Source organism: Ascaphus truei, chromosome 1, assembly GCF_040206685.1.
Source record: "Ascaphus truei isolate aAscTru1 chromosome 1, aAscTru1.hap1, whole genome shotgun sequence".
NCBI lineage: Eukaryota > Metazoa > Chordata > Amphibia > Anura > Ascaphidae > Ascaphus > Ascaphus truei.
In genome coordinates this window covers 391,426,397-391,451,359 of record NC_134483.1, presented here as the reverse complement: position 1 = coordinate 391,451,359, position 24,963 = coordinate 391,426,397, and the positions used below count along the sequence as shown (strand labels likewise).

Genomic DNA, 24,963 nt, shown 5'->3' with positions numbered 1-24,963 from the left:
GACGATGTCCGAATCTCCCGCTAGTGCATTGTGTATGTCGCACAGCATCACCCCAGCAATAAAGTCTGCTACATCTATACTAGATTTTAACTTTTTTTACAGTTATACATTTTAGCCTATAACACATTTTTCCATGGTAAATTAATCTTTTAAATGTAGCAAATATTTAAAGTAAAATGCACTTTTCTGCTTGCACATAAAATATAAATATCCACATTACAGACTCAAATTCCCTTTTCAATCAATATCCTGTGTAATATGTATGATGGGGATTTATGGAAATATTCTTACCAAAATCTTTAAATCTTTAGGAAATGTACCTCACATCTGCTTAAGAAAGGGTAAAGGCAAAAATAAATGTACATGTTTTGAAAATAACATCATCAGTTTCAAGTCTATAATATGGCTTTCTTTTATACAGTTATAGCTGGTACTTTATTCCATATATTTTTGACATGTACTATTTACATAACTTAAAGTCACTAAAGTATAACAAAAAAAAACCTGCTTCAAAACAAAAATAGGTTTCTTGTCACATTAAGGGCACAATCCAAACTTTTTTTTTTTTTACACAGGATTGAAGCAGATTGACTCTGGAGCTAAAACCCAATAATTTAAGCCCTGCTTCCTGAGATACTAACCTCAGTAGGGAGGTTTCAACAGTATGGAGTAACATAATGTTAATGCAATAACATTGTATGTCTATCAGAGTATTTTCTATTATATCGTTTTATTTAACTAGGTTGTGGTAGTCATACAGATGCATTCAAATTTTGTTGTCGCCCTTCCTCATACTTGAGCCGGTGAACCGCGGACCAAGTGTGGACTGATCATTACCAAATGCAGAGCAGGATGGAATTTCCAAACAGGATTAACAGCGGGGGTCTCTGCTTCTGAATGGGACTCCAGACTCAGTCTGGAAGAGCTGCGCAGTGAGAGCAGACAGACGCGTTCCCTCCCTATGCACATCTCCAACAGGCTTTTATTTTATCTGACTTACATATTCTTGAAGTAGGGGGTCTCCGGAGATGAACTGGGATCCCGTTGCTTCCTGAGTTACAGGGCCCGGGGGAATTGTGTGGGTGGGCAATGCTAGTAATAAAAAATAAATTGTAACAAGATGGAATATTGATATTTTTGTAGTTATTCTTATATATTCCTGTTAATAACCAAAGCCTTAAGAAAATTCAAGATGAGAAAATATTATGAAATATAATAACCCTGCCGCCAGAGAAAGTTGGAAAATAAAACTAAAAATGTAATTAAGATTCCTGTGAATTATTTATATTAAAATTACAACATATTGGTGTGAAATATAATTTGTAACATTTCATTGATCATCTCCACTCAATCTTTTTGCACATAAAATAAAAATTATTCTTTCCAGGTAAAGATACAAAACGTGTTATATCATGTTCAACTTGACCTAAGAGATGACTATCAGCGAGAGTGTCAAGGCCCTGACAAAATATCATTATAGTTATTTCAGTTTAATTTTTTTTTTTTATATTTCATTGAGCAATTTTCAAGGCATAATCAAGTACACTGTTACAGTAAACACTTTAATGTAAAAAAAACCCAGCAGGAATACTGCAATAGTAATGGATTATTTTATACTTTTACCATGTTTGTTGATTATACTGCATGTCATATAAGTTTGTGAAATGCAGATGTCTTAGGCAGACAGCACAACCCTATACCTACAATGGCATTGGCAAATTGTTATTATGCAATATATATTCCCACAATTTCATAAAAATATATTTTCCATTTTTTTTCCCCTTTCTTTTTTTAATATATGAAGTTTGGTAAATTATATCATCAAAGTACACAGAACAACTCAATTTGCCATGGTAGGCACATAACATGAATACAAGAAAGAATATGCCATATCCTTCCAAATATATTTGTTACTTGCCCTCCTCTTCTCTCTGAGCCCTGCTTTATCCTGAATAAGGACACTGATGCACCAAATCCCATTGTTGTTCTCTCCCTTATTTAACTAGTCACCTGAAAAACAAAATGGCTGGGGGAATGCTGGATATGTTACAGTAGTTTCCCACATTCTCATTGGTTACACGTATTCTACTGATTTATTGAATAGCCAATGTGCCACTGCACTGTATTTATAAGGCTCCTTATTATATAACACCTGGCAACAAATGAAAAGGGCCCAGACTGACAAATAAGGAAGATTATAATAATGAATATGGAGAAGTGAATAGTGTAAACTACAGTAGGGGTTGGAAAAGTAAATGTCAATAAGTAGATATAGAAGAAAGAGCAGGGCAATATCATCTGAATGGTGTGGGTAAACTGGAGGAATTACTTGACATAGTTCTGCACTCGGAATCCAGTATATTTTAAAACGCAATTCAGAAACAACAGGAACAGTGAAATGCTACCACTATTTGGTTGCCTTGGGGTTGCTACATTTGTAGCAATACAGTTGTTAAGAAAAAACATCCTTTGGTAAAGCAACAAAATGAGCTGGACAGCATTCAATTTTCAAAACAGAGAGGTGTAAAAAAAAAAAAAAAAAAACATGAGTTAGTGATGAAGTGATGATCTGGCAGACTTCGGAGCTATGTATTTTTATGGTAGCTAATCCCTTTTTCTGTTCCAATAAATAGTGACCACAAATAATGATGTATCCAATAAAATAATTTAAAGAAAAGTCACACAGTACAATAGTATAATGAATACAGAGGTTTGAGCAAAGATCTAGTAGTCTTTAAAGCTGCATCTCTCTGCTACTGTATGTGAATCTCATGTTTGTTTGATGGTTCATGATAATGAGGGTACAGATATTAGATGAACTCAATCAGGAAGCTTTCACAACAGAAAGATTAATCAGATTAAGTTATTTATTTGGTATTATTGCAAGCAACCTTAACGGCTTGCAACGCGTTCTAAATTTAAATTGAATATTTACACAGTACTGTATGTTCAATGTAAAATAAATATCACACAAAACAATGAAACATACTTGTTTGGTATGATTTTCAATTGGCAACTAAGCACTAATAATATTCAAGCATAGAAAAAAATCCTAACTGGCAGAAAGATGTATTGTGTCACAACATACATTGCAAAGCTGTACTTTGTAATGTTGATCTGAAAAATAGAACCAATATTTAGAATGTTAATTCACTCTCTCTTATTTGGTCAGTCAAAGAAGATAAGAGTAAAAAAAACATTTGAGCAAAAACACTAATGTATAGTTATAAAATAAACTTTTGGAAATCCATGGAGGCTTGGATTAATTTGGTACTGTACATACTAATGCCAACCTGCGTTGATCATTAAATTATCTCGACTCTTTCCAAAAAGCGCTTGGCTAGAATATCATATATATATATCAGAAATGTGCAGAATAATTCACTAAAAGTCCTACATTCTGCTCCCTCCAGATCAGTATCAGAAGAAAACAGCACAAAATCCAAAATTCAGCTGCCGGAGCAGGTGAGGGGATCCCCAACATCTAGGGAGGCAGGCCAGAGGGACAGATCACCACAGCCACAAGTGGGAGGAGAGAAGGGGCTGCCACCTCACCTTGAGCTGCTGCATGAATCATACTGCCATAGTGCTGAAAATCATTTTCTGGTGCAAATACCCCTCATAATCTGGGCTTCAAAGATTAAAGAGCAATCATAATCAGAGCCTATACACAATTCATCCTGGCTACCTAATGCTACAGACCCTGACAGATAAATAAACAAAGGCCAATAAACAGTACCCATTTGCTCTGCTATAGTTGGAGGGGTCCCAGCCTTGTGCCCCCCTAAGAACTACCAAAACAGGAGTAATTAAAACAAATATGTTCCTCAGATATGCGCACGTGGCGCAGTCCACAATGACCGCCTGAAGCGGGGTCTATGAGGTGGCGGATCTACAAAAGCATTTAACAATATAAGAAAAACAGGCAACGCATAGATCGGAGGAGTTAGATCTAGAATTCTTCAAGATGGCTCCGAAAAAGCCGACTCAGCAGGATTTCTTTAAGATAAGGGAGAGAAACAAATCGGGCCGGTCAAAAAGTATGGCGACATCTCCCACACAGTCAGATGCAGAATCTGAACATGAGATATGCGCAAAATTATCAACTAAAAAAGACATTGAGAACCTATACACAAACTTAAAGACCTTACTCCACCACGAACTGCAAAGTGCACTGAAAGATATCAGATCGGAGGTCAGTTCCATCGGAGACCACACACACTGAAAATAAAGTCGATGAAGTCATTAATAATCAGACGACTATAGACACAGAGAAACTGGCCCTAAGATCCAAAATGGCTGACCTGTAGGAAAAACAGGAGGATCAAGAAAATAGGGCAAGAAGAAATACGAACAAGAGGAAAAGGGGAAGAGGGGGGAAAGCTCCCGCATCAGCTGCAGTACAATAGAGTAATGTGAAAATAATCAGAGGTCATCTCTGGTGCAAAAAGGGACAAGGGGATAGTAAGACAAACACACAAAAGATTCCCTCATGAATGCACTCAGATAGGCCTGGTAGAAGTGATGTAGTCTGTTATAATCAATTTATTAAATGATAAAATAATAGTTGTACAGAGGGGTGTGGTAAAGAAGTCCAGGGCCACCCCCTAATTACATACCAAAAGAACTTCCACATTTGAATAAATGGGGAAGAGAACTGTGAGAAACACTACACAAAATCACACGGTATAATGGCTACAGTCTGTATAGGTAAATTCCTGCAGAAAAAAATACGGTCAGTGAATCGTGCCTCTGGGCTATACGGATGCACATTTTGTGCTAGCCCTATTTAGGATCTTATACTTCTACTATTTTTACCTCTCATTGTATTATGCTGATTATACAGATTGATTTTATTGTGTTTTGTATTGTGACTACACGCTGATTATTTACCTACACTATCACACCAGATTAGTCTGGCAGTTTACTTTTGCCAGCTTGTTGGTATTCTATTTTCTGTTATTTGGTATTTTTTTCCTCCAGATTTAGTATCGGCAGCCTTACAATATTATAGACTGCCGTTTTTTTAGATAATAGTACTGCCTTACTTCATGCTAGTACTATTTCTGCAGGAATTTACCCATACAGACTGTAGCCATTATACCAGTTCTCTTCCCCATTTATTCAAATGTGGAAGTTCTTTTGGTATGTAATTAGGGGGTGGCCCTGGACTTCTTTACCACACCCCTCTGTACAACTATTATTTTATCATTGAATAAATTGATTATAACAGACTACATCACTTCTACTAGGTCTATCTGAGTGCATTCATGAGGGAATCTTTTGTGTGTTTGTCTTGCCAAGAAGAAATAACCTCAGGTTCAAAAATATACCGGAGGCGGTCACTGACCTAGAAAGATCAATGAATGAGTGGCTACAGACCCTATAACCAGAGATGCCCCTAGCAGCACTGACCCTTGATAGAGCTCATAGAGCACTTAGACCGAAACCACAATCCGGAGACAGAGCAAGAGACGTAGTGGTGATGCTTCATTATTTTAAATCTAAAGAAGCGATACTAGCCCTGGCAAAGAAAAAAGGACTCAAATGGGGAGAAGTGTTGATAGACGTGGGGACCACCCAAGGGCCCATAGACACCCACAGGGACAACCTGAGAACACCCACAGGGACCACCCAAGGGCCCCCAGACACCTGTGCGGACCACCTTAGGACTCCTAGACACCTGTGGGGACCAACTGAGGGCCCACAGACACCCACGGGGAGCATCTGAGGACACCCGCAGCCTCTGGTATCAATTATGTGGGGGTAGAGGAGGTGGGTATTAGTGTTTGCTGTGGGTAGTGGGGGTGGGTGAAGGGGATATTTGGCCCTTGGTGGATAGCGGGAGGGATTAACCCCTTCATTGCTCTAGCGGTTAGCCACTAAGTTAATGAAGTTGACTGTACAGTAAATGCATTTTTATTGCATGGGATTCATGCTGGGGTCTTGGATGCTGATATTAATGGATATCAGCTCCAGAGACCCCTGGCATCAATCTGATGCAGGAAAAACAGGCAGTCCTGTATCGCCGTCTCTCAGCAGCTCCTCACCAGACTCACGCCAACTTTTCTTGGCGTGAGGATTTTGGGAAACATCATTCTAGAGCCATGATTAGCCTCGATAGGCCTCCATAACCTAATCGCAGCTACTAGAATTGCACGAGTTTCAGAACCTGCCGATAAGTGGCATATCGCCGCTCACCCAGGGATTTTTTTATGATGGCTGAAATTTTTGGCAATTCATGCCTTTATCACCCACTTAGCAAAGCTTACTGAATAGCAGTAGGCATTTAGGCCGATGTGCTCGTTAAGTGGCTTATCGACGCTTATAGCATGGCCCCATTGAATCCTGGCTCTCCTTCTTTCTCCCCACCGATTCTCCTGTTCTTCTCCTTAGGGACTTCAACTGCTATATTGATGACCCCTCCCTCCCTTGGGCTTCCAACTATCTTTATCCTGCCTCTTCTTTTGGTCCGTCACCAATGGACTGCAGCCAGCACTCACAAGGATGGCCACTACAGATGGGTCCTCCTTTTCTCTCCTGCAGCCTAGGAATATCTGTGGCTATGTCACAGAAACGGTGCAACATTTCTGTGATATTTCTGCAGCCAGACTAACGGCCCATCGGATTAAAACAGCAGGGTTCACTGCAGTCCCATTCAAATAACAGGGCCCTCTGCTGTGTTAATCCGATGGGCCATTAGTCTGGCTGCAGAAATATCACAGAAATGTTGCAGCGTTTTTTTCGCAAAAAACTTTCCTCTCTCTTATTTTTCCATTTTCTCTTTCCTCTGACCATCATCTCACCTCTTTTTCTCTCTCACTTCTTCCCTTCTACACCTCCATCTACCCATTGTTTCTGCAGAGGCCTGCACTCTATTAACCTACCAGATTTTGATTCCACTTTGCGCTCCTCCCTCTCCTCTCTGTTCTGCTCCAGACTCTGACAGCCTGGTCAGGAACTACAACTCTGCCTTATCCTCTTTTCTTGATCAACATGCCCCTCTTTCTCTCTGCTGTTCTTGCCCTTCTAACCTCAGGCCCTGGCTAAAATGCCACACACGCATGTTGCATTCCAGCACTCATTCCTCTGACCGCCTCTGGATGAAATCTTATACTCTCACAGACTTACTTCAATACAAATGTATCTTATCCTGTTTCAACTCTGCCCACTCCCAGGCTAAACAACCCTATTTTTCTTCACTAATCAACACGCACAAATCTAACCCACACTGACTCTTCTCTGTCTTTGACTCTCTACTCAGACCACTATCTGCTACATGTTTTTCTTCCTCCATTTCACATCAGGACTTTGCTGACTGTATAAGAAAAAGGTGGAATCCATGTGTCAAGACACCCTCAGTATCCTCCTCCCATCGTACACCTCTTCCTAACTCTCCTCCTGCCTTCCTCAACTCTTTTTCCACTGTCACAGAGGAGGATTTATCGCTACTGATCTCCTCTTCTCCTTCTACCTTTTGCCCTCTTGACCCCATTCCCTCCCATCTCCTTAAACCTCTTGCTCTTTCACTAATCCCTACACTCACACATATTTTTAACTCCTCCCTCTACTCTGGTACTTTCCCTCCTCCTTCAAACATGAAACAGTTATATCATTACTCAAAAACAGCAATATTGACCCTACCTGTCTCTATCTATCATCCTGTCTCCTCATGCCTTTTGCCTTTAATCTCCTTGAACGCATTGTATTCTCTCGCTTGCTCCCTTTTCTCACCTCCTATTCTCTCCTAGATCCTCTACAATCTGGCATCCACACTGCTCACTCCACTGAAACAGCCCTCACCAAAATAACTAATGACTTCCATGATCCCAAAGATAAATGTCACTACAATCTGCTCATACTGCTTGACCTCTCTGCAGCCTTTGATACTGTGGACAATCCTCTTCTCTTTCACATTTTCCATATTTTGATATCCAGAACAGAGCTCTATCCTGGATTTCCTCTTACCTTTCCAATCGTACTTTCAATGTCTCATTTGCCAACACCTCCTCCTCCCCTATCAATCTCTCTGTGGGAGTACCCCAGGGGTCTGTCCTAGGACCTCTTCTCTTTTCTCTTTACACACTCAAATATCACCTCTTTGCTGATGACACACAAATTTACTTTTCAAGACCTTACACCTGTTGTACAGACCAAAGTTTCTCCCCGCTAAATCATCCTGGATGGCCCTCTGCCGACTCAACCTTAACATGTCAACAACTGAACTGCTCATATTGTTTCACACACCAGACCCTACCTTCCCCTTTTACATTACTGTTGTAAGCACTATCATACACCCAGTATAACAAACATGCTGCTTTGGGGTCACATTTGAGCCCTCCATACATTCTCCTCTCACATTCAAAATGTAGCTAAAATCTGTTGTTTTTTTCTCCGCAATATTGTAAAGATACACCCTTTCCTCTGTTGCTCTACTGCTACAATTCTGATGCAGGCCCCCATTCTCTCCTGTCTCAACTACGTAATCTCTTGCTTGACAGCCCTCCTGCCTCTCACCTGACTCCCCTACAATCTATCCTAAACATTGCTGCCAGAATCAATTTACTCTGTCCTAAATCTTTCTCATCATCTCCCCTGCTGAAATCCCTTTCCTGCTTCCTGCAAAATCCCATATCACACACTTAATTGTCCTGCTCACTTTTAAAGCTTTTCACTCTACTGCCCCTCCATAGATCTCATCCCTAATTTCTCGCTACACATGATCCTGACTCTTGCGTTCTGCTCAAGGATGTCTTCTCTCCTTTTGTATCTAAGCTACTTTTCTGCCTTAAACCTTTCTCATTCACTGCCCCACACCTCTGGAATGCCCTTCTCCTCAATATCCAACTAGCACCCTCTCTATCCACCTTTAAAACTGATCTTAAAACCCACCTCCTTAACAAAGTATATGGGTAGCTGTATGGCTGATTCTATACACTTCATAAAGTAACCTTGGCCACTTGCAGACACACTTACCAGAACAGCTTCCTACTGTCTCTATATGTTGTTCCTACTTACCAATTTGATTGTAAGCTCTTCGGACATGGACTCCTTTTCCTAATGTTACTTTGGTGCCTGAAGCACTTCTTCCCATTATGTGTTATTTTAATTATTATGTCATGTGTATTACTGCTGTGAAGCGCTATGTACATTAATTGCGCTATAAAAATAAAGATATATGTACATACATAAAATGTGGTTATATGTACCCAAATTTTGTATTAGTGTATTTGATAATATTATGTACCTTTTCTGAAGAACCATTATGCAGACAGTATCTGCAGAGACAGAACAGGCCTTGGAGGTGAGCATGGAGGAAGAGCAAACAGAGGATGCTATCACATTGCTATGGTTCCTCCAGAGGAATATGATCTACCTGCTCCAGCTGCAGCTATTCCAGCTGTGCCTGCTCCAGCTATACCCGCTGCTCCAGCCGTTCCACCTACTCCAGCGTTTTCTGCTGTTCCAGCTACTCCAGCTGTTTCTGCTGCTCTAATTGTGTCAGCTGCTCCTACTACTGTACCCTCTCTACTTGCTCCTGCACCTGTTCTTTCTGCACCCAGAAATCCTACTCCAGCACTGAGAGCTGTGGCCACAGATGACCACTCTGATGCAGCCACTCAGGGATGTCAGCAGGACCTCGTGAGGATGCAGAGGTCAGCATTTCGGCAAATCTGACGACCATTTCCTGTACCTCCAAACACTACTTCTGGGTGTTGATACATCTAATGAATCAATATAGCCCACCTATCACAATAGCATTGCCCCACTGACTGGAGTGGTAAATGAGCTGACATGGGTAGTGCAGCAAGGCATGGAGAGCTTGTGATCACCCTCAATATTAACCACACCAGTAGCATCCACAGACTCGCTGTCAAGATCAGGGGGTCATTAATTTTGGCCACTCCACCTCCTCCTCATCCTCTGTAGAATCCCCTAATCGACCTCCTGACCCAGTGGCCACAGCAACCTTAAGGAAAAGCAGGTCACACACAAGGGGGGCAAGTGAGTCTGTCCCTCTGGCAAGAAGAGGAAGAGTATCATTATTTAAAAAAAAAATCTCTTTTGGGTCAGAAATTACCTTTATTTTATTTTTTTTCTTCACATTTCTTGGTCTCACACTGTGATGTAGATGTGTGTGAATAAAAGTTTTGTTCACTATTTTTGTCTCTTGGTAATTATTGTTGGTGTTAAATGTTGAAATATTATTGTACTCCCATACTTAATGCAGTAAATAATATATAGGTCTGACAATCATATCCTATGTTTACTTAATCACTAAAAACCATTCTACAGTTAATAACATTAACTTCATGACACATTATCAGATGCATCACGTTTCGGATTTTACATAATATCCATATTATACAGTATATCTTTGTATGACACTTGTAACTTTTTAGAAGGAAAGTGTTAAGGGCCGTACTCATACAAATAATTTGGGTACCACTTTAGGCCTCAATTGGCCATTGCAGGGTATTCCTAGAACAAGTGTTAGGATACTCATGGTCTGCCTGTGCACATCGGCTATTTTTCGTGTGACCTATTTATCTTAACGTTATTTCCCTTTGCTAAAGAGATTTGTGGATCTGCAATTTTAGGCAAATGGCTCATTAGCATCTCATTTGCATATAAGTAAGTGTAACATCCATCTAAATTTCACGATACAATATTTTACTGGTTAACTCGAAGTTAACTTTCCGTTAATCCCGGGATAATTAGTGGATTCGGGTTAGGAGTAGCGCACAATAATTGTTAGTAAAGTCATATTAAAGACCTTAACAGAGCTCTGGGAATCTGCACCTTTGTGTTTTATTAGTTGGGTGCTTATTTTGAATGTACTGTATGTTAACCCCTTTGGTGCCTGAAGTAATGTCTATGCAAGTTATTAGTAGTCATTAAAGGGGTTGAATCATTTTCGGCAGTAGGGTTTTCTAAGAAATCCTATTCCATAACCCTATGGTAGAAAAGTTTGATATCTCCTACCCCAATCCCCCATAATTGCATTGCTAGTCCGGATTAATGCTTATTGCAATGAGTTAAAGCCTACTTGTATCGCAAGCATAATTTACTGCAGAGATCGCACATTTTTCATGTATGAAAATAAGATGCATAAAGCAGTCTATTTATGAATAATTTTTTTTTTGCAAACACAGCAATAATTAAAAACAATATTACTACAATCCTATTTTTTTTTTAATAATGACATTTAACGTAGCTATATATACCTATAGTGAATGTTGACCAACATTTCTATTCCATATGCTGTGAAGCTGTCTTCGCAATGCTAGAAATTATCTTAATCTTGTACTGTACAATTGGAGCCAAGCTCTTCTCTAGCATGGGGAAGATGTTTCACAGCATATTGAATATGGGTGAAAGTGGACAGGTGTACACATTGAAGAATATTATATGGAAGGAAGTATTGATTATCATTAGCTGCTTCAATGTCTATTTTACCAAGTGCAATTCACAACTGCTTCCAATCTTTTATCATTTTCAATGCTAGATTCCCACCCTTTTGGTATTGCAAATACTTTGGTAAAAAGAACAGCCAAGTGAAGGCACTCTTGAAATCTTCAGTGGTGAGAAGTTTTAACCATTCACTTTATACTAGTTATCTAACCTAGATACATACATTGTCACAAAGGCAGCAGCCACTGTAGATTCACCAAGTGACATTTGGAATTGTAACATGATATTAACCATTTATAGTAACACTGTTAATTAGCATACTATTCATCAAAGCAAATTGAATATTTATAAAAGAAAAAAAAAGTTGTGTTATTTTTGCTCTCCATATGTAAATAGGAATGCTAAACTAATATTTATGACCTAAATAACATTCATTAAGCAGTGCTCTGGGTAATGCAAAGAAATAATGATATGTTATATAACACAGACTTATTTTAGCTGTCATTACACTTTGTACCCCAAAAAAGTGTCAAAGTTCTAGTAGCCATGTTGGTCTGGGTTTTGTTGAAAGCTGTGATTGGACAATAATCTTTCATAGATATGGAGAAGGAGTGGCTCAGTGAGTAAAGACACTAACTGGCACAGAAGCAGGGGAATCTGGTTAAATTCCCGGTGTCGGCTCCTTGTGACCTTGGGCAAGTCACTTTATCTCCTTGTGCCTCAGGCACCAATAAATAGATTGTAAGCTCCACGGGGCAGGGACCTGTGACTGCAAAAATGTCTCTGTAAAGCGCTATGTAAACCTAGCAGCGCTATACAAGAACATATTATTATTATAGATGAATTAGTGGTACAGAGCTTTTAAAACCTGTGTTTTTCCTCTTACGGTATGTCAAACTTTGTAAATTGATAAAGATATCTGTGAGATTTCAAAAGTTCTGTCCTCAATATCACATCTACGAGAAACGTTTCTACTGGTGTATTAATAGATATAATATTGCAATAATAACTTGTTAAGCAGAGGGGGAAATAACAATGTTTATGGTTTTTTAATACATATGGTTCTCATTTATCAGTTACAGCAGGTTTAGATATATGTTATTAACATACATATGAACTTTGAAAACCTTTCTCCTGAAATAATTAATTGTTTAATGAGGTATTTCTGAATGCTATGAGAATATGGTGTTGGCTCACTGATACTATTAGCTATCCCTGTTTTGTTTAACAGTGTTATTTTAATGTTTTTAACACTACATAGTGAATCTACCCCTTAAACCTGCATATAGTAACCTCCTAAAATGCACTGTATGTTCTAATAATGATTTCATAATCAAGAATTCTAGTAAATATGTGTAGCCAGGTCACCTGATGGCTACTATTCTGCCCTTGGGCTAGCAGTAACCCCTGGTACAATAAGGTTGCCAGTAGCTGCTATGGGGTTTTTCCCCTTCTCTTTGGTACTGCACTTGAGTGACAGCAGGGGGTGGTACATCCTGTTGTAGCTGAGACAACAGGGTGCCCACCTTTGACTGTACTTAAAGGCAGGACCGCCCTAAAGATAGGAGTTCCTTCCCCCACTTGAGGAAGGCAGGTAACACATTGGAGATGCTGCATATTGGGCCCACTCTATTCGTCTTCCCCTTGGGAGTGTGTACCTTAATTCCACCTCCGCTAGGGAGGTGGGGAAGAGTTAGGATGGCTGAGGGTGCCCTTGGCCTGTAGTGGCTGTCCAGGGACCATCATTTGGTGAATCCTGAGAGACTGTATAGGGCAGATCCTGCCTTGTTCCTGTTACTGCAGAGTATTGTAATTAACCGTTCCTTTTCGCAATATATCTCTTGCCTGGTGCGTGACCTGACTGGGGGGGAGAGATAATAATTTCTACTGTGGGAGATCACCTTCATTCCTGGAGCCTACGGCAGATGGAGGCGCTGTACTGCTAAAGAGATATGTGGGGTATGAACCCCAGAAGCCTTTTTCTGACGACTCAGCCCTCCTGTTGCCAGCAGGTATATGAACCATACACCCTGTAATGGCCCCTATCTGTGATTGGGTGGGGGAAACACTGTTACATATGCATCTACTTTACCTCCAGCACAACTCACATACTTCCCCTGCAATTGTCAGTTTTATGTTAATTATGCTCAGATGGTAAAGAATAAAATACCTATATGACTGGAAATAAAAGAGCAAAGCACTTTATAAAAAAAAATATGGGACTGACTAAAAGGATTGGTACATTAATGATCAGGCAGACATCTGGAATACAATATTGACATTACTGCATTTCATTTATTGCTAGACGAAATACATATTGTTCAAATCTAGTTAGTGTAATATTTGCTTTTTCTTACCTCTTTTATTATTTTTGCTTCCAGTTCTCAATTTGTTTGAAGAACAGGGGCAACGTCCTTCACACTTCACTGAGACCTGCTTACCAGAGATGCATGCTTGGTATTCTAGTTTACACTGTAGTGAAAGAATGACACAAACACTTTATACATTCTGCAAAACATTTTTTTCCATTAGGCATATCATCTCATTATTGCTATCATGAATTTCAATGAAAAGTATGAATATAAATGTTATAATCTAGAGAAGTCCTGCAACTTTGCAACCATTAATGCATATACAGGTATGGTGCATCTTTCAAAATACAGTTAGATGGTTTTGTAATTCAGTTTTTAAGACTTCTAAAATAAGAAGGTGGTCCTAGAAGCTCAATTAAAACGTTTTAATTACATTAATTTCTATGTTGATCCTAAAACCATTATCAATATTTAAAACAACTGAATTAAGTAATGTTTACAATAAAAATTCAGTATATCTATTTCTTACTACTTTTGTTTAGAATTATACTCATAGTACAGAAACAGTTGTCAAAAAAATTGTGTGTGCCGATCACGCACATTTTGAAGTGAAACTTCTCTGTCTTTTGTCACTGTTTTGTCATAGAAATTGTATTTGTAATGGTGATGTTTTTAATTAAAAATCAAAACACAATTTCATTGCCAAAACACAAAGAAGTTTGGCTTAGAATGCGTTCTAGCTATGTGTGTGTGTGTGTCAGAGTGAGTGTGTGTGTCAGTCAGAGTGTGCATAGGTCAATCTCTGTGTGTGTGTGTGTCAGTCAGTGTGTGTGTGTGTCAGTCAGTGTGTGTGTGTGTGTGTCAGTCAGTGTGTGTGTGTCAGTCAGTGTGTGTGTGTGTCAGTCAGTGTGTGTGTGTGTGTGTGTGTGTGTCAGTCAGTGTGTGTGTGTGTGTGTGTGTGTGTCAGAGGTCAGTCTCTGTGAGTGTGTCAGTCAGTGTGTGTCTGTGTCAGTGTGTGTGTCTCGCTCTCTGTGTGGTGTGTCTGTGTGGTGTGTGTGTGTTATTCTCCATGTCCTGCCCCCTTCTCTCCTGACTTCACCCCCCCCCACCCCACCCTGGTGGAGCTGCGGACATGGGAAGGGGTGTTTGTCTGAGTCTCCCCCCGGCGCAGCTGCGGACATGGCTATATGTGTCCTGCTGCAGGTGCCTTCTGCCAGACCAGCCCCCTCTCTCTTCCCCCCCCCCCCGCGGAGGTGCAGCGGTACGGAGACACTGGGGGGGTCTGTCTGTCCCCCGGCAGAGCTGCGGACACGGCTGTGTGTGTCCTGCTGCTGATGCCTTCTGTCAGAGACAGCCCCCCGGTGGAGGTACGGGCACGTGGGCGGGGTTCAGAGGGGGGGGGGTGTTCGGCGGGTCACTCAGGGAGGGTGGTGGTGCTCGGAAGCTTGCTCAGGGAGGGGGAGTTCTGGATCCAGCAGTATATGCTCTCTCCCCCCAATGATGACGGAGGGGGATGTTTACAATGTGCAACATCCTATTTGACATAAAGTTTTTATGTGCCATTCTGGGGCATATTGTAGTAGCTGCAATGTTGTCCTTGTCAAACCGCATTGTCTGACAAGGCAATAAATCGCAGATTAAAAATTGGCATTTGTCCTTATTCTATCAGATAAATTACATCTATTACATCATATCTATTAACATTTGACATTCTGCATGTTTAAACTGCCAATTCATGCGGGATGTACTGTATTTTGTAGTGGAGAGAGGAGTTGTGGGTGGGTGGAGTTAGGAGTGGTGTTGATATGAGTGGAGAGAGAAGTGGATGTGTGAGTGAGGGTAGAAGAGGAGGTGGGGAAAAGCTGAGGAGGGCTACAGGGGCTCAGGCAAAACCAGAGGCAGGGGAGCCCAGAAGGGGCTTTGCAGAAGAGGGGCAGTTAGAGGGATCAGGGAGGAGATATCAGGCAGGGACAGTGAACAGCACGAATCTGGAGACTCAGAGCTAGAGTCTCCAGCAGACGTTTTGCCTACTGCACACGTCTGCATATATCCTTGGTACATAGAGTTCATTTTGTCTTTGTGTGTCTTGCACGGCTCGCAGAATACACCCATGCTGGAAAAGTACATCCATCTTGGCAATGAGGAAGTGCGTGTTTACTAGTTTGCTATGATGTTTCAATAGGCAGCTAATTAAGCAATCTGCCTTTTAATCAGCCCACCTGTCATTTAATGAGACAATCAGGCATCTAATCCGGCGCAGGTAGTTCATATGAATGTTAATATTTTTGAGTGTTATTATATTGATATACAGTAGGGGAAAATATATTTGCAGCAATGTAAATCATATGTTAGACAGCAGTGTAGAAGGTTTAAAATTGCAATTCAATAGTTAATTTATTAGTTAATTAAGCATATTAACTAAGGGAATTCATACTCATCAGAGCATAATCATCCTTTGTGGCTTGGAATAATAAAATCTGGAATCTATTGAGGCTATTTTGCGAGCCTTGAAATGGCAAGAAAATAATTTGCCAGTTATTTTGACCGTTTTAGTATTTTTTAGTTAACGGAGCTACTAGAATTCCAGTTTGATACATTTGCAAGTTTGAGTCAATTTGCCCATATTGCTCGGATTTGCAGTGCCGGAATAAAATAATTTTGAAACAAAAGTATTTCTCACATGGTTTGGACATATTGTATGAGAAGGGCTTTTAGAATATGATAATTTGCTTATCCAAGGGAAAAGGGCTCTTGCCACACAGACATGCACTTCTCGCAGCCTAGAGGTATTGGCCCCTCTGTCTACTAAAGACAACTATTCTAATGCAACAAACTATTGTATACTGCAGGGGAGCGCAAACTTTTTGTGCTGCGCCCCCCTGTCTCTCTGCCCCCGGCTCTCGCGCCCCCCTGCCTACCTTTATCCGCATCAGATGACGCTGCGTGGGCGTGTGACGACGCAACACAGACTGCTGAATCCCGGTAAGTAAACAGTTGCAGAGTCCTCACGCGATCCCCCGGCATTTAATTTAAATGCCTGGGGGAAGAGCGCGGGGCCTCTGCAACTGCCCGCGCCCCCCCAGCACAATCTCCCGCCCCCCCTGGGGGTCGCGCCCCCCACTTTGCGCACCGCTGGTATACTGTATACCCACAGCTGTTAGAGATTTTTTTTTTGTTATAGAGAATTATTATGACTCAATGCTGTTTTCAAATATTCCTGTCTGGATAGTAAAGAATGGAATATAGAGATTCATTGATGCTACTGTAAGGAATCGGGAAACACGTCCTATACGGCGTGTTCCCTCCTTACCTGCTTCTTCGCAGACCTCTGCGCTGGTTGCTGATCGTGCGCGCAACCCCGGTCTGTTTACAGAGCACGCGCGAACGCGCAGCTTTTATAGCCGTGCCACGGAGCCTGGCTCCGCCTCCCGGATGTGCCACGCTTCTCTTGCGCGTGGCGCGCACACGTGACGTTGTGCACAACCCCCCATCTGCGTGGCAACTGTCCTAAGTCCCCCTTGTCTCCTGCAGCCTATCCTGATCTCCGTCTCCGTGAGGCCTCATTGGATCCTGCTTGCTATAAAGGACTTCCACTTCCCTTCCTGCTTTTCTGAGCATAACTCTTGAGACCTTGTGTTCCTGCATTTGTTTTGTCTTGCCTTGCTTTGCTTGTGCCTTGCTGTGTTCTCTGTTGCTTTCCTGTGTACTGTACCGAACTAGCTTGACTGTTGGACCACCTCTGGATAAAGGTGCTTGTATCTGACAACCCGCACCTCTCCATCGCAGACCTTTGCTTTTGGACAATCTACCACTCTCCTGGCTCCAAGCCTAGACCACGGCACAACGGGCACTAACCACCCCCCTGACTCCGCCCCTGGACTCCGGCAAGTACTCACACTAACCCACTCTCTCCAACCCAGACCCGGCTACGCTGACTATCCACCCTCCAGGCGTGCTCCCGCTGCTGTGGGTGCACAGTCTTGTACTTTCCCACCTCAGTACTGGGGTCCTGCCTTGTTCGTGGTGCGCGCAAGCGTTACAGTATGCTCAGCCCAACAAACGTGGACCCCCATGAGGTGGGCCAGGCCTTAGCCTCTATTGCCGAGCACTTTCAATATTTTGAGAATCAAATTGATTCCCTGACGCAAAACATTTCCACTTTGTCTGCATGTCAGTCCCAGTCCAGAATTATCAGACCAGCAACTTTCTCCGCTCCTACCTCACAGGTATCTTTGCCCCTGGAATCCCGACTTCCTACGCCCAATTGTTATGCGGGTGACCCCAATGACTGTAGAGGGTTCTCCAATCATGCGATATACAATTTGAGTTAATCCCTTAACGTTTCTCTTCTGATAGATCAAAGGTGGCATACATTATTGCGCTGCTTACCGGAGACGCCTTGGCATGGGCTTCCCCAATCTGGGAACTAAAGCCGGAGCTTACACAGAACTTTGCATGTTTTAAACAAGAGTTTAAACAGGTCTTTGACAATCCAGGCTGAAAGGTCACTGCAGCCTCTGCTCTGTTTCATATTTCACAGGACAATAAATCTGTCGCAAGGTACAGTACGCCCTTGAGTTCAGGACCATTGCTGCAGAAACAGGGTCGAAGGATGAAGCTTTATCAGCAGCCTTCTGGCAGGGTCTCTCCGAACCACTCAAGAATGAGTTGGCCACTCAGGAACGTCCTACCGACTTGGAAGAACTTATTTCCGTATGTATCAGAGTTGATCAGCGCCTCTAGGAAAGGAGGGCTGAATGTCATCGTTCACGGTCCTGTTTAACCCATGTTCCCACCTGCAGTGCCTCTCCGAACATTTCTCCACCTCTTGACGTCATTCTAGAACCTATGCAGCTAGGAAGTCACCAGCTCACTTCTTCTGAGAAACAACTCTGGAGGAATGGAGGACTCTGTTTCTACTGCAGGCTACCTGGGCATCTCGTACTTCGCTGTCCCACAAAGTCGGGAAACGCCAACACCCAATGAGGTATGAGGGTATCTCATTGGGTACTATTCTTACTGCCCCTTACAGTAAGGAAACTCTACCGACTTGGATCCTGCTTCCGTTTAATCTTGAGGGTCCTGATTTTCTTGCTCACACCTCCGCCTTCATTGACTCCGGGTCTGGTAGAAACTTTGTGGACCAAGATTTCACCATGAGAAATAAAATACCCCTGGTGAAAAAACATGTGGCTGTCGGGTTGGAAGCCATTGACGGACGTCCTCTTCAGCCAGCCTTTATCTCCTTAGAGACTCTCGCTCTTTCTCTTTCTATGCCAGATGGTCACAAGGAGAGCACAAGTCTGTATGTAATTCACTCACCTTTGGTGCAGGTAATTTTGGGCCTCCCATGGCTCCAACAACACAACCCTCAATTATATTGGATGGACAAGAAACCCATCCAGAGGGGTCCCCTACAGTATGTACCGGTTCCTGTATTGCTCCTGTTCAACATATCTGCGGGGTAGATACTCCTAAACCAGACAGGCCCATTCTTCCTGAGATTTACTCAGAATTCTTATATGTATTTGATAATGTCCGTTTTGAAGTCCTTCCTCCTCATCGTCCCTTTGATTGTCCCATTGACTTTTTGCCCGGAGCTGTTCTTCCCAAATCAAAGTCTTATCTGCTCTCTATGCCCAAGACTAAGGCGATATTGGAATATATTCAAGAGAATTTAAAAAAAGGATTCATTAGGAATTCCCCTTCCCCAGCAGGGGCTGGTTTCTTTTTCGTTAAAAAGAAGGACGGTTCACTCCGCCCATGCATAGATTACAGAGGGTTAAATAAAATCACCCTTAAGAACCGTTATCCCCTACCTTTTATCTCAGAGCTCTTCGGCCATCTGCAAGGTTCTACTATCTTTTCCAAACTTGACCTCCGTGGGGCCTATAACCTTATACGTATACGTCAAGGGTATGAGTGGAAGACGGTGTTTAATACCAGAGATGGTCATTACGAATATCTGGTTATGCCTTTCGAACTTTGTAATGCTCCTGCTGTTTTCCAAGAATTTGTGAACGAGATTTTTCGGGATGTTCTCAACAGTTTTGTCATTGTGTATCTGGATGATAGCCTTATTTTTTCTAAATCTCTTACTGAACACATCCAACACACCAAGCTGGTCCTGTCTCGCCTCCCGAGAATCGTCTCTACGCCAAGATGGAGAAATGCATGTTTCATCAAACATCCACCTCTTTTCTAGGTTATATCATATCTGATAATGGATCCCGATAAACTCAAAGCAGTTTTGGATTGGCCACAGCTGACATCTCTCAAAGCGATTCCTGTGCTTCGCTAATTATTATCGTAAGTTTATTTGTAATTGTTCCTCTACCGTGGCTCCTATAACTGTTCTTACTAAGAAAGGGGAAAATACCTCCTACTGGTCTCCTGAAGCACTTCAGGCCTTCGACACGGTTATAAGGCCATTTCCAAACAATTTAAAGTCCATCATTCTACAGTGAGAAAGATTATTCAAAAGTGGAAAACATTCAAGACAATTGTCAATCTTCCCAGAAGACGTCCCAGAAAATTCACCGCAAGGTCAGAGAAATTGCAGAGCAATGCACAGAGAAATTGCAAAAAAAAAAACAAGAGTTACATCTCAGACTCTACAGGCCTCAGTTAGCATGTTAAAATGTTGAAGTTCATGACAGTACAATTAGAAAAAGACTGACCAAACATGGTTTGTTTGGAAGGATTGCCAGGAGAAAGCCTCTTCTCTCTTAAAAGAACATGGCAGCATGGCTTAGGTTTGCAAAGTTGCATCTGAACAAAACTCACAAACAAACTACCTAAATGAACTCCCTACAATGTGAGGTGCAATAAAACTAAATAATAGTGATAAAGTGAAACAACATGTGAATAATCCAGTGAAAAGTGATGTGAACAATTGACCGGAAGAGAAGAACTGCCAAGGGGAACCTCATAAAATAGATACTCCTAGGAACTGTTGGACAAATACAACAAACACAAAATATGCTTTGCCTGGCGCTATATAATAGAAATACTGGCCAATGTACCGTAGTCCAAATGTTAATCTATAGATATTGGACGGACTCCGGATTCAGATGTTGGATTCTCCAAGGAATGTCTTTGACAAATGTAACTACATTTTTATTCACAATAAAGAACAAAACCACCCACACTTACAATGTGCATGTGGCAACTGATCCTACCTGAAGTGCCCGGAGACCAACTGCACAGCGTGCACGAGAACTCTCGCGGCTCACTGGTGGTGACGTCAGTGACAAGCGTCTCTCTTCTGGCGTCGGGCGGCTACGGTGGCAGGACGGGCACACAAAACACTAAGCTTAGTGCCTGTTCTGCCACCGTAGCCGCCCGACGCCGGAAGAGAGACGCTTGTCACTGATGTCACCACCAGCGAGCCGCGAGAATTCTCGTGCACGCTGTGCAGTTGGTCTCCGGGCACTTCGGGTAGGATACAGGTTGCGGACGGCATTCATGAGTTGATCAGTTACCACATACACATTGTAAGTGTGGGTGGTTTTGTTTTTTATTGTGAATAAAAGTGTAGTTACATATTACACTAGGCTGTGTCATTTTCCCTTCCTTATCGGGTGTTACTGTCATTGGCGTGCTCCGTGAGCCCTGAGTACCATCTGGAGGGGAACCATCGTGGGGTCAGACCACGTGGGGTCCGTGAATGATAGAGGTGAAGACGTGGCACAAGCACAGATTCTATCCCCTGCCTGAGCAAGAATTTTTCTTGTAAGTAGGGTTTCTTAAGTTCTAGATAAGTGTCCTTGTTTTAGGTACTGCACAATTGGTGTGTCCTTTGTTTATTTCCCAGGATAACCCACAGAGATACCCCACAAGGACACATCCATTTGTCAAAGATATTCCTTGGAGAATCCAACATCTGAATCCAGAGTCCGTCCAATATCTATGGACTGACATCTGGTACATTGGACAGTATTTCTATTCTATTGCGCCGGGGAACGCATATTTTGTGTTTGTTGCATCTGAACAAACCACAAGACTTCTGGAACAATTTCCTTTGGACAGACGAGACCAAAGTGAAAATGTTTGGTCATAATGCACAGCGCCACATTTGGCGAAAACCAAACACAGCATATCAGCACAAACAACTCATACCAACTGTCAAGCACAGTGGTTGAGGGGTGGTGATTTGGGCTTGTTTTTGCAGCCACAGGACCTGGGAACCTTGCAATCATTGAGTCGACCATGAACTCCTCTGTATACCAAATTATTCTAGAGTCAAATGTGAAATTTGGTTTTGCAACAGGACAATGATACCAAGCACACCAGAAAATCTACAACAGAATGGCTGAAAAAGAAAAGAATCAAGGTGTTGCAATGGCCCAATCAAAGTCCAGACCTCAACCCAATTGAAATGCTGTGGCTGGACCTTAAGAGAGCTGTGCATAAACAAATGCCCACAAACCTCAATGAACTGAAGCAACGTTGTAAAGAAGAGTGGGCCAAAATTCCTCCACAAAGATGTGAGAGACTGATAAAGTCATACAGAAAACGATTACTTCAAGTTATTTCTGCTAAAGGTGGTTCTACAAGCTATTGAATCATAAGGTATACTTAGTTGTTCACACATGGCTTCTCCATTTTGGCTTTATTTTTGTTAAATAAATCATGACACGTGTAATATGTCATGTGTTATTGTTCATCTGAGGTTGTAAGGAACAGATGATTGTTATTATGTTCTGATATGTAAAACCATGGAATTCAAAGAGGGTGTACTTTCTTTTAACATGACTATATATATAGTCTATAGGGAAAGATGTTAAAAATGGTTTTTGAAGCAAAAAGTGGCACTGTGTGCTCATTTGCATGTCATTTCCCAGAATCCCTTGCTGCAGTGGAAGTGCTGTGTGCTGGGTGATAATGGGGAAAGGCGGGGTTGCAGACCTGCCTAAGACATGCAGATGAGCATACAGTTGTATTTACATTTGCATATATATATATATATATATATATATATATATATATATATATATATATATATATATATATAAATACACAAAAGAATACCGCCTCGACACAATAAATCACTGGTGTCCAAAAAACTGTCAATGTATAGTATAATAGTACTAGACAGTGGTGCTAAAGGTTGAGATAATAATATAGCAACAGAGAAAGCAACCTTACAAAAAGCACACGGGCATACCAAGAAAGTGTAAACAATGAATTTACTATAGTAGGTTAAAAACAAGGGCCGAAAATTAAAAGAGGAGGGGGACTCACATCTACCAGACATGTATACCTAGAGGCAAAGGTACAACAGTAAAGCAAATTCCAACACCAGATTCAAAAAACACAAGAAGCTCTAAGTTGAGCATACATGTGTATCATATGCACACACTGCAGATTAGTGCACGTCCAGCAAAGAATCACTTGTTGTTGTAAACAGATAGCTGCAGAAAGTGGAGGCATTAATAGTACAAGTATCAATATTATATATACATCACCACTTAAAGCATCGGTGTCAAGAACAAAAATAAAGAATGACCATAGCCTCTTGCCAGGAAAGAACGGTAGGGGTCCCACTCCACAGACTCCCACTCCAACGCGTTTCGACTTAAAACGGTCTTCTTCGGGGAGTGGTGAGGGGAGAAATGAGCTAGAATTTATAGATGAACGTAATTGAGAGAATTTGCGCCAAAAACAAATTTGTTTGTTACATGTGTTACATAAGTAAAAAAATAAAATGCAAAAAAAAGGATCTGGAAATTGTTTTCTTTTTTTATTCTTCTTTTTAGTATGTAAAGCATGTGACAAGTCTGTACAAATACTGACGGTGTGCCTAACATAATGGTCACCTTTCAGTTTCAATCTATCCTTCAGTCAGTGTAACTCAGCAGCTACAATATATCCTTATATTACTAAGGTACATTACCTATTATTACAGTTTACAGAACAAACTGTTGGGAACTTTGGCAACAAATTATCACAAATAAGAAAGTGTTGCAAACATCTTGTACTGCTTGGGAGGTGGGTTAAAACCTGCTATGGAAATCAAAGAATGTTTCAAAACTCATTAAATGATATTAAGAGTTGAATAACAATTTTAAAAAAATGCAGTATTATCTAATACTACAGAACTAATTTATTAAAAAAAATAAAAAAACACTTAAGATTTTATGTTTTGCTGCTTTACGGCACGTTCCCGCTAAACTTACTTGAATTGCTGGCAAGGCACATTAAAGAAAATGAGTAAATGTGGGCCTTAGAATTGAATTATTAAAAGGTATGTCAATTACTAGGGTACGGTAGGTGTTAGATTACACCACTTGTTAAATGTGACACTAGATGCAATCGTATTTTTTAATTACAATGTTGTACTGCAGAGTTGAAAATAAACTTTTCTCAAAGTGATCTGTAATTTTAAGAATGTGATATAAAATGTTTTATAGTCGGTCAGATATGCTAAACAAAATCACAAAATATAGTTTATGATACTCGAAAGAATAGAACAGAATGGCCCATATTTATTAAACAGTGATATTTCCTAAAACACATTTCTGTTACTATAAGATACTGTTTAATATTCTAAGTTATTGGACCATAAGGTATCTTGTGGTACCGAAGGTGTCATAGAGAATAGCCACATTTAGGAATATATATATATATATATATATATATATGTAGCCCTGTTTCCTATTGAATACAGTACACTACCAATGCTGTATAACCTGTTGGCTCGCAGGGACTGAGCCTCTGCCACGGAGAGCCTGGGGCAGCTTGTATTAATACTGATACCTCTTACTTGGTGCAGCGCCTCCACTTGCGATGGCTCCCAGCCGAGTGGAAGTTGTTCCTCGCAGGACAATAATGTATTACACACACACAGCATATAAAAGTAACCGATGACTTTACTAACACAACCATAACCTTGCATATAATCAACAGGTGTCCCTCCCTAGGACGCTACCCCCCCATCACCGTGTACCCACACTGTGTCCAATTCCCACACTCAATATGGCCCCACCCCCCAAAGTGAGGTATATGTGTGTGACTGCACAGCCACTATGTTCGGATATGAATATATGTATACAGTTGGTGCACTTGATGAGGTTACCTGCCGAGCGCTCCAGCGCTCGGGCCTGCCAAAGAACTTCACAAAGGATCAGACGCTGAATGACTTCCAGGAATACCTCCCGGGGCGATCGGGGCGAGGCTGCTAATGTGCGGCCGAGGTCTGAACCCAGACCTATGATATGAATGTATCACTCTC

General features: G+C 41.4%; 1 protein-coding gene across 1 annotated transcript in view; it reads right to left on the bottom strand.

Moving 5' to 3' along the window:
• Positions 1-24,963, bottom strand: part of SPOCK3 (SPARC (osteonectin), cwcv and kazal like domains proteoglycan 3) — a 419,107-nt gene that overhangs the window by 90,957 nt on the left and 303,187 nt on the right. The window contains exon 6 of the mRNA XM_075611960.1: positions 13,773-13,887. Coding sequence (XP_075468075.1) covers positions 13,773-13,887 — 115 coding nt within the window. The remainder of the gene's footprint in view (positions 1-13,772; positions 13,888-24,963) is intronic.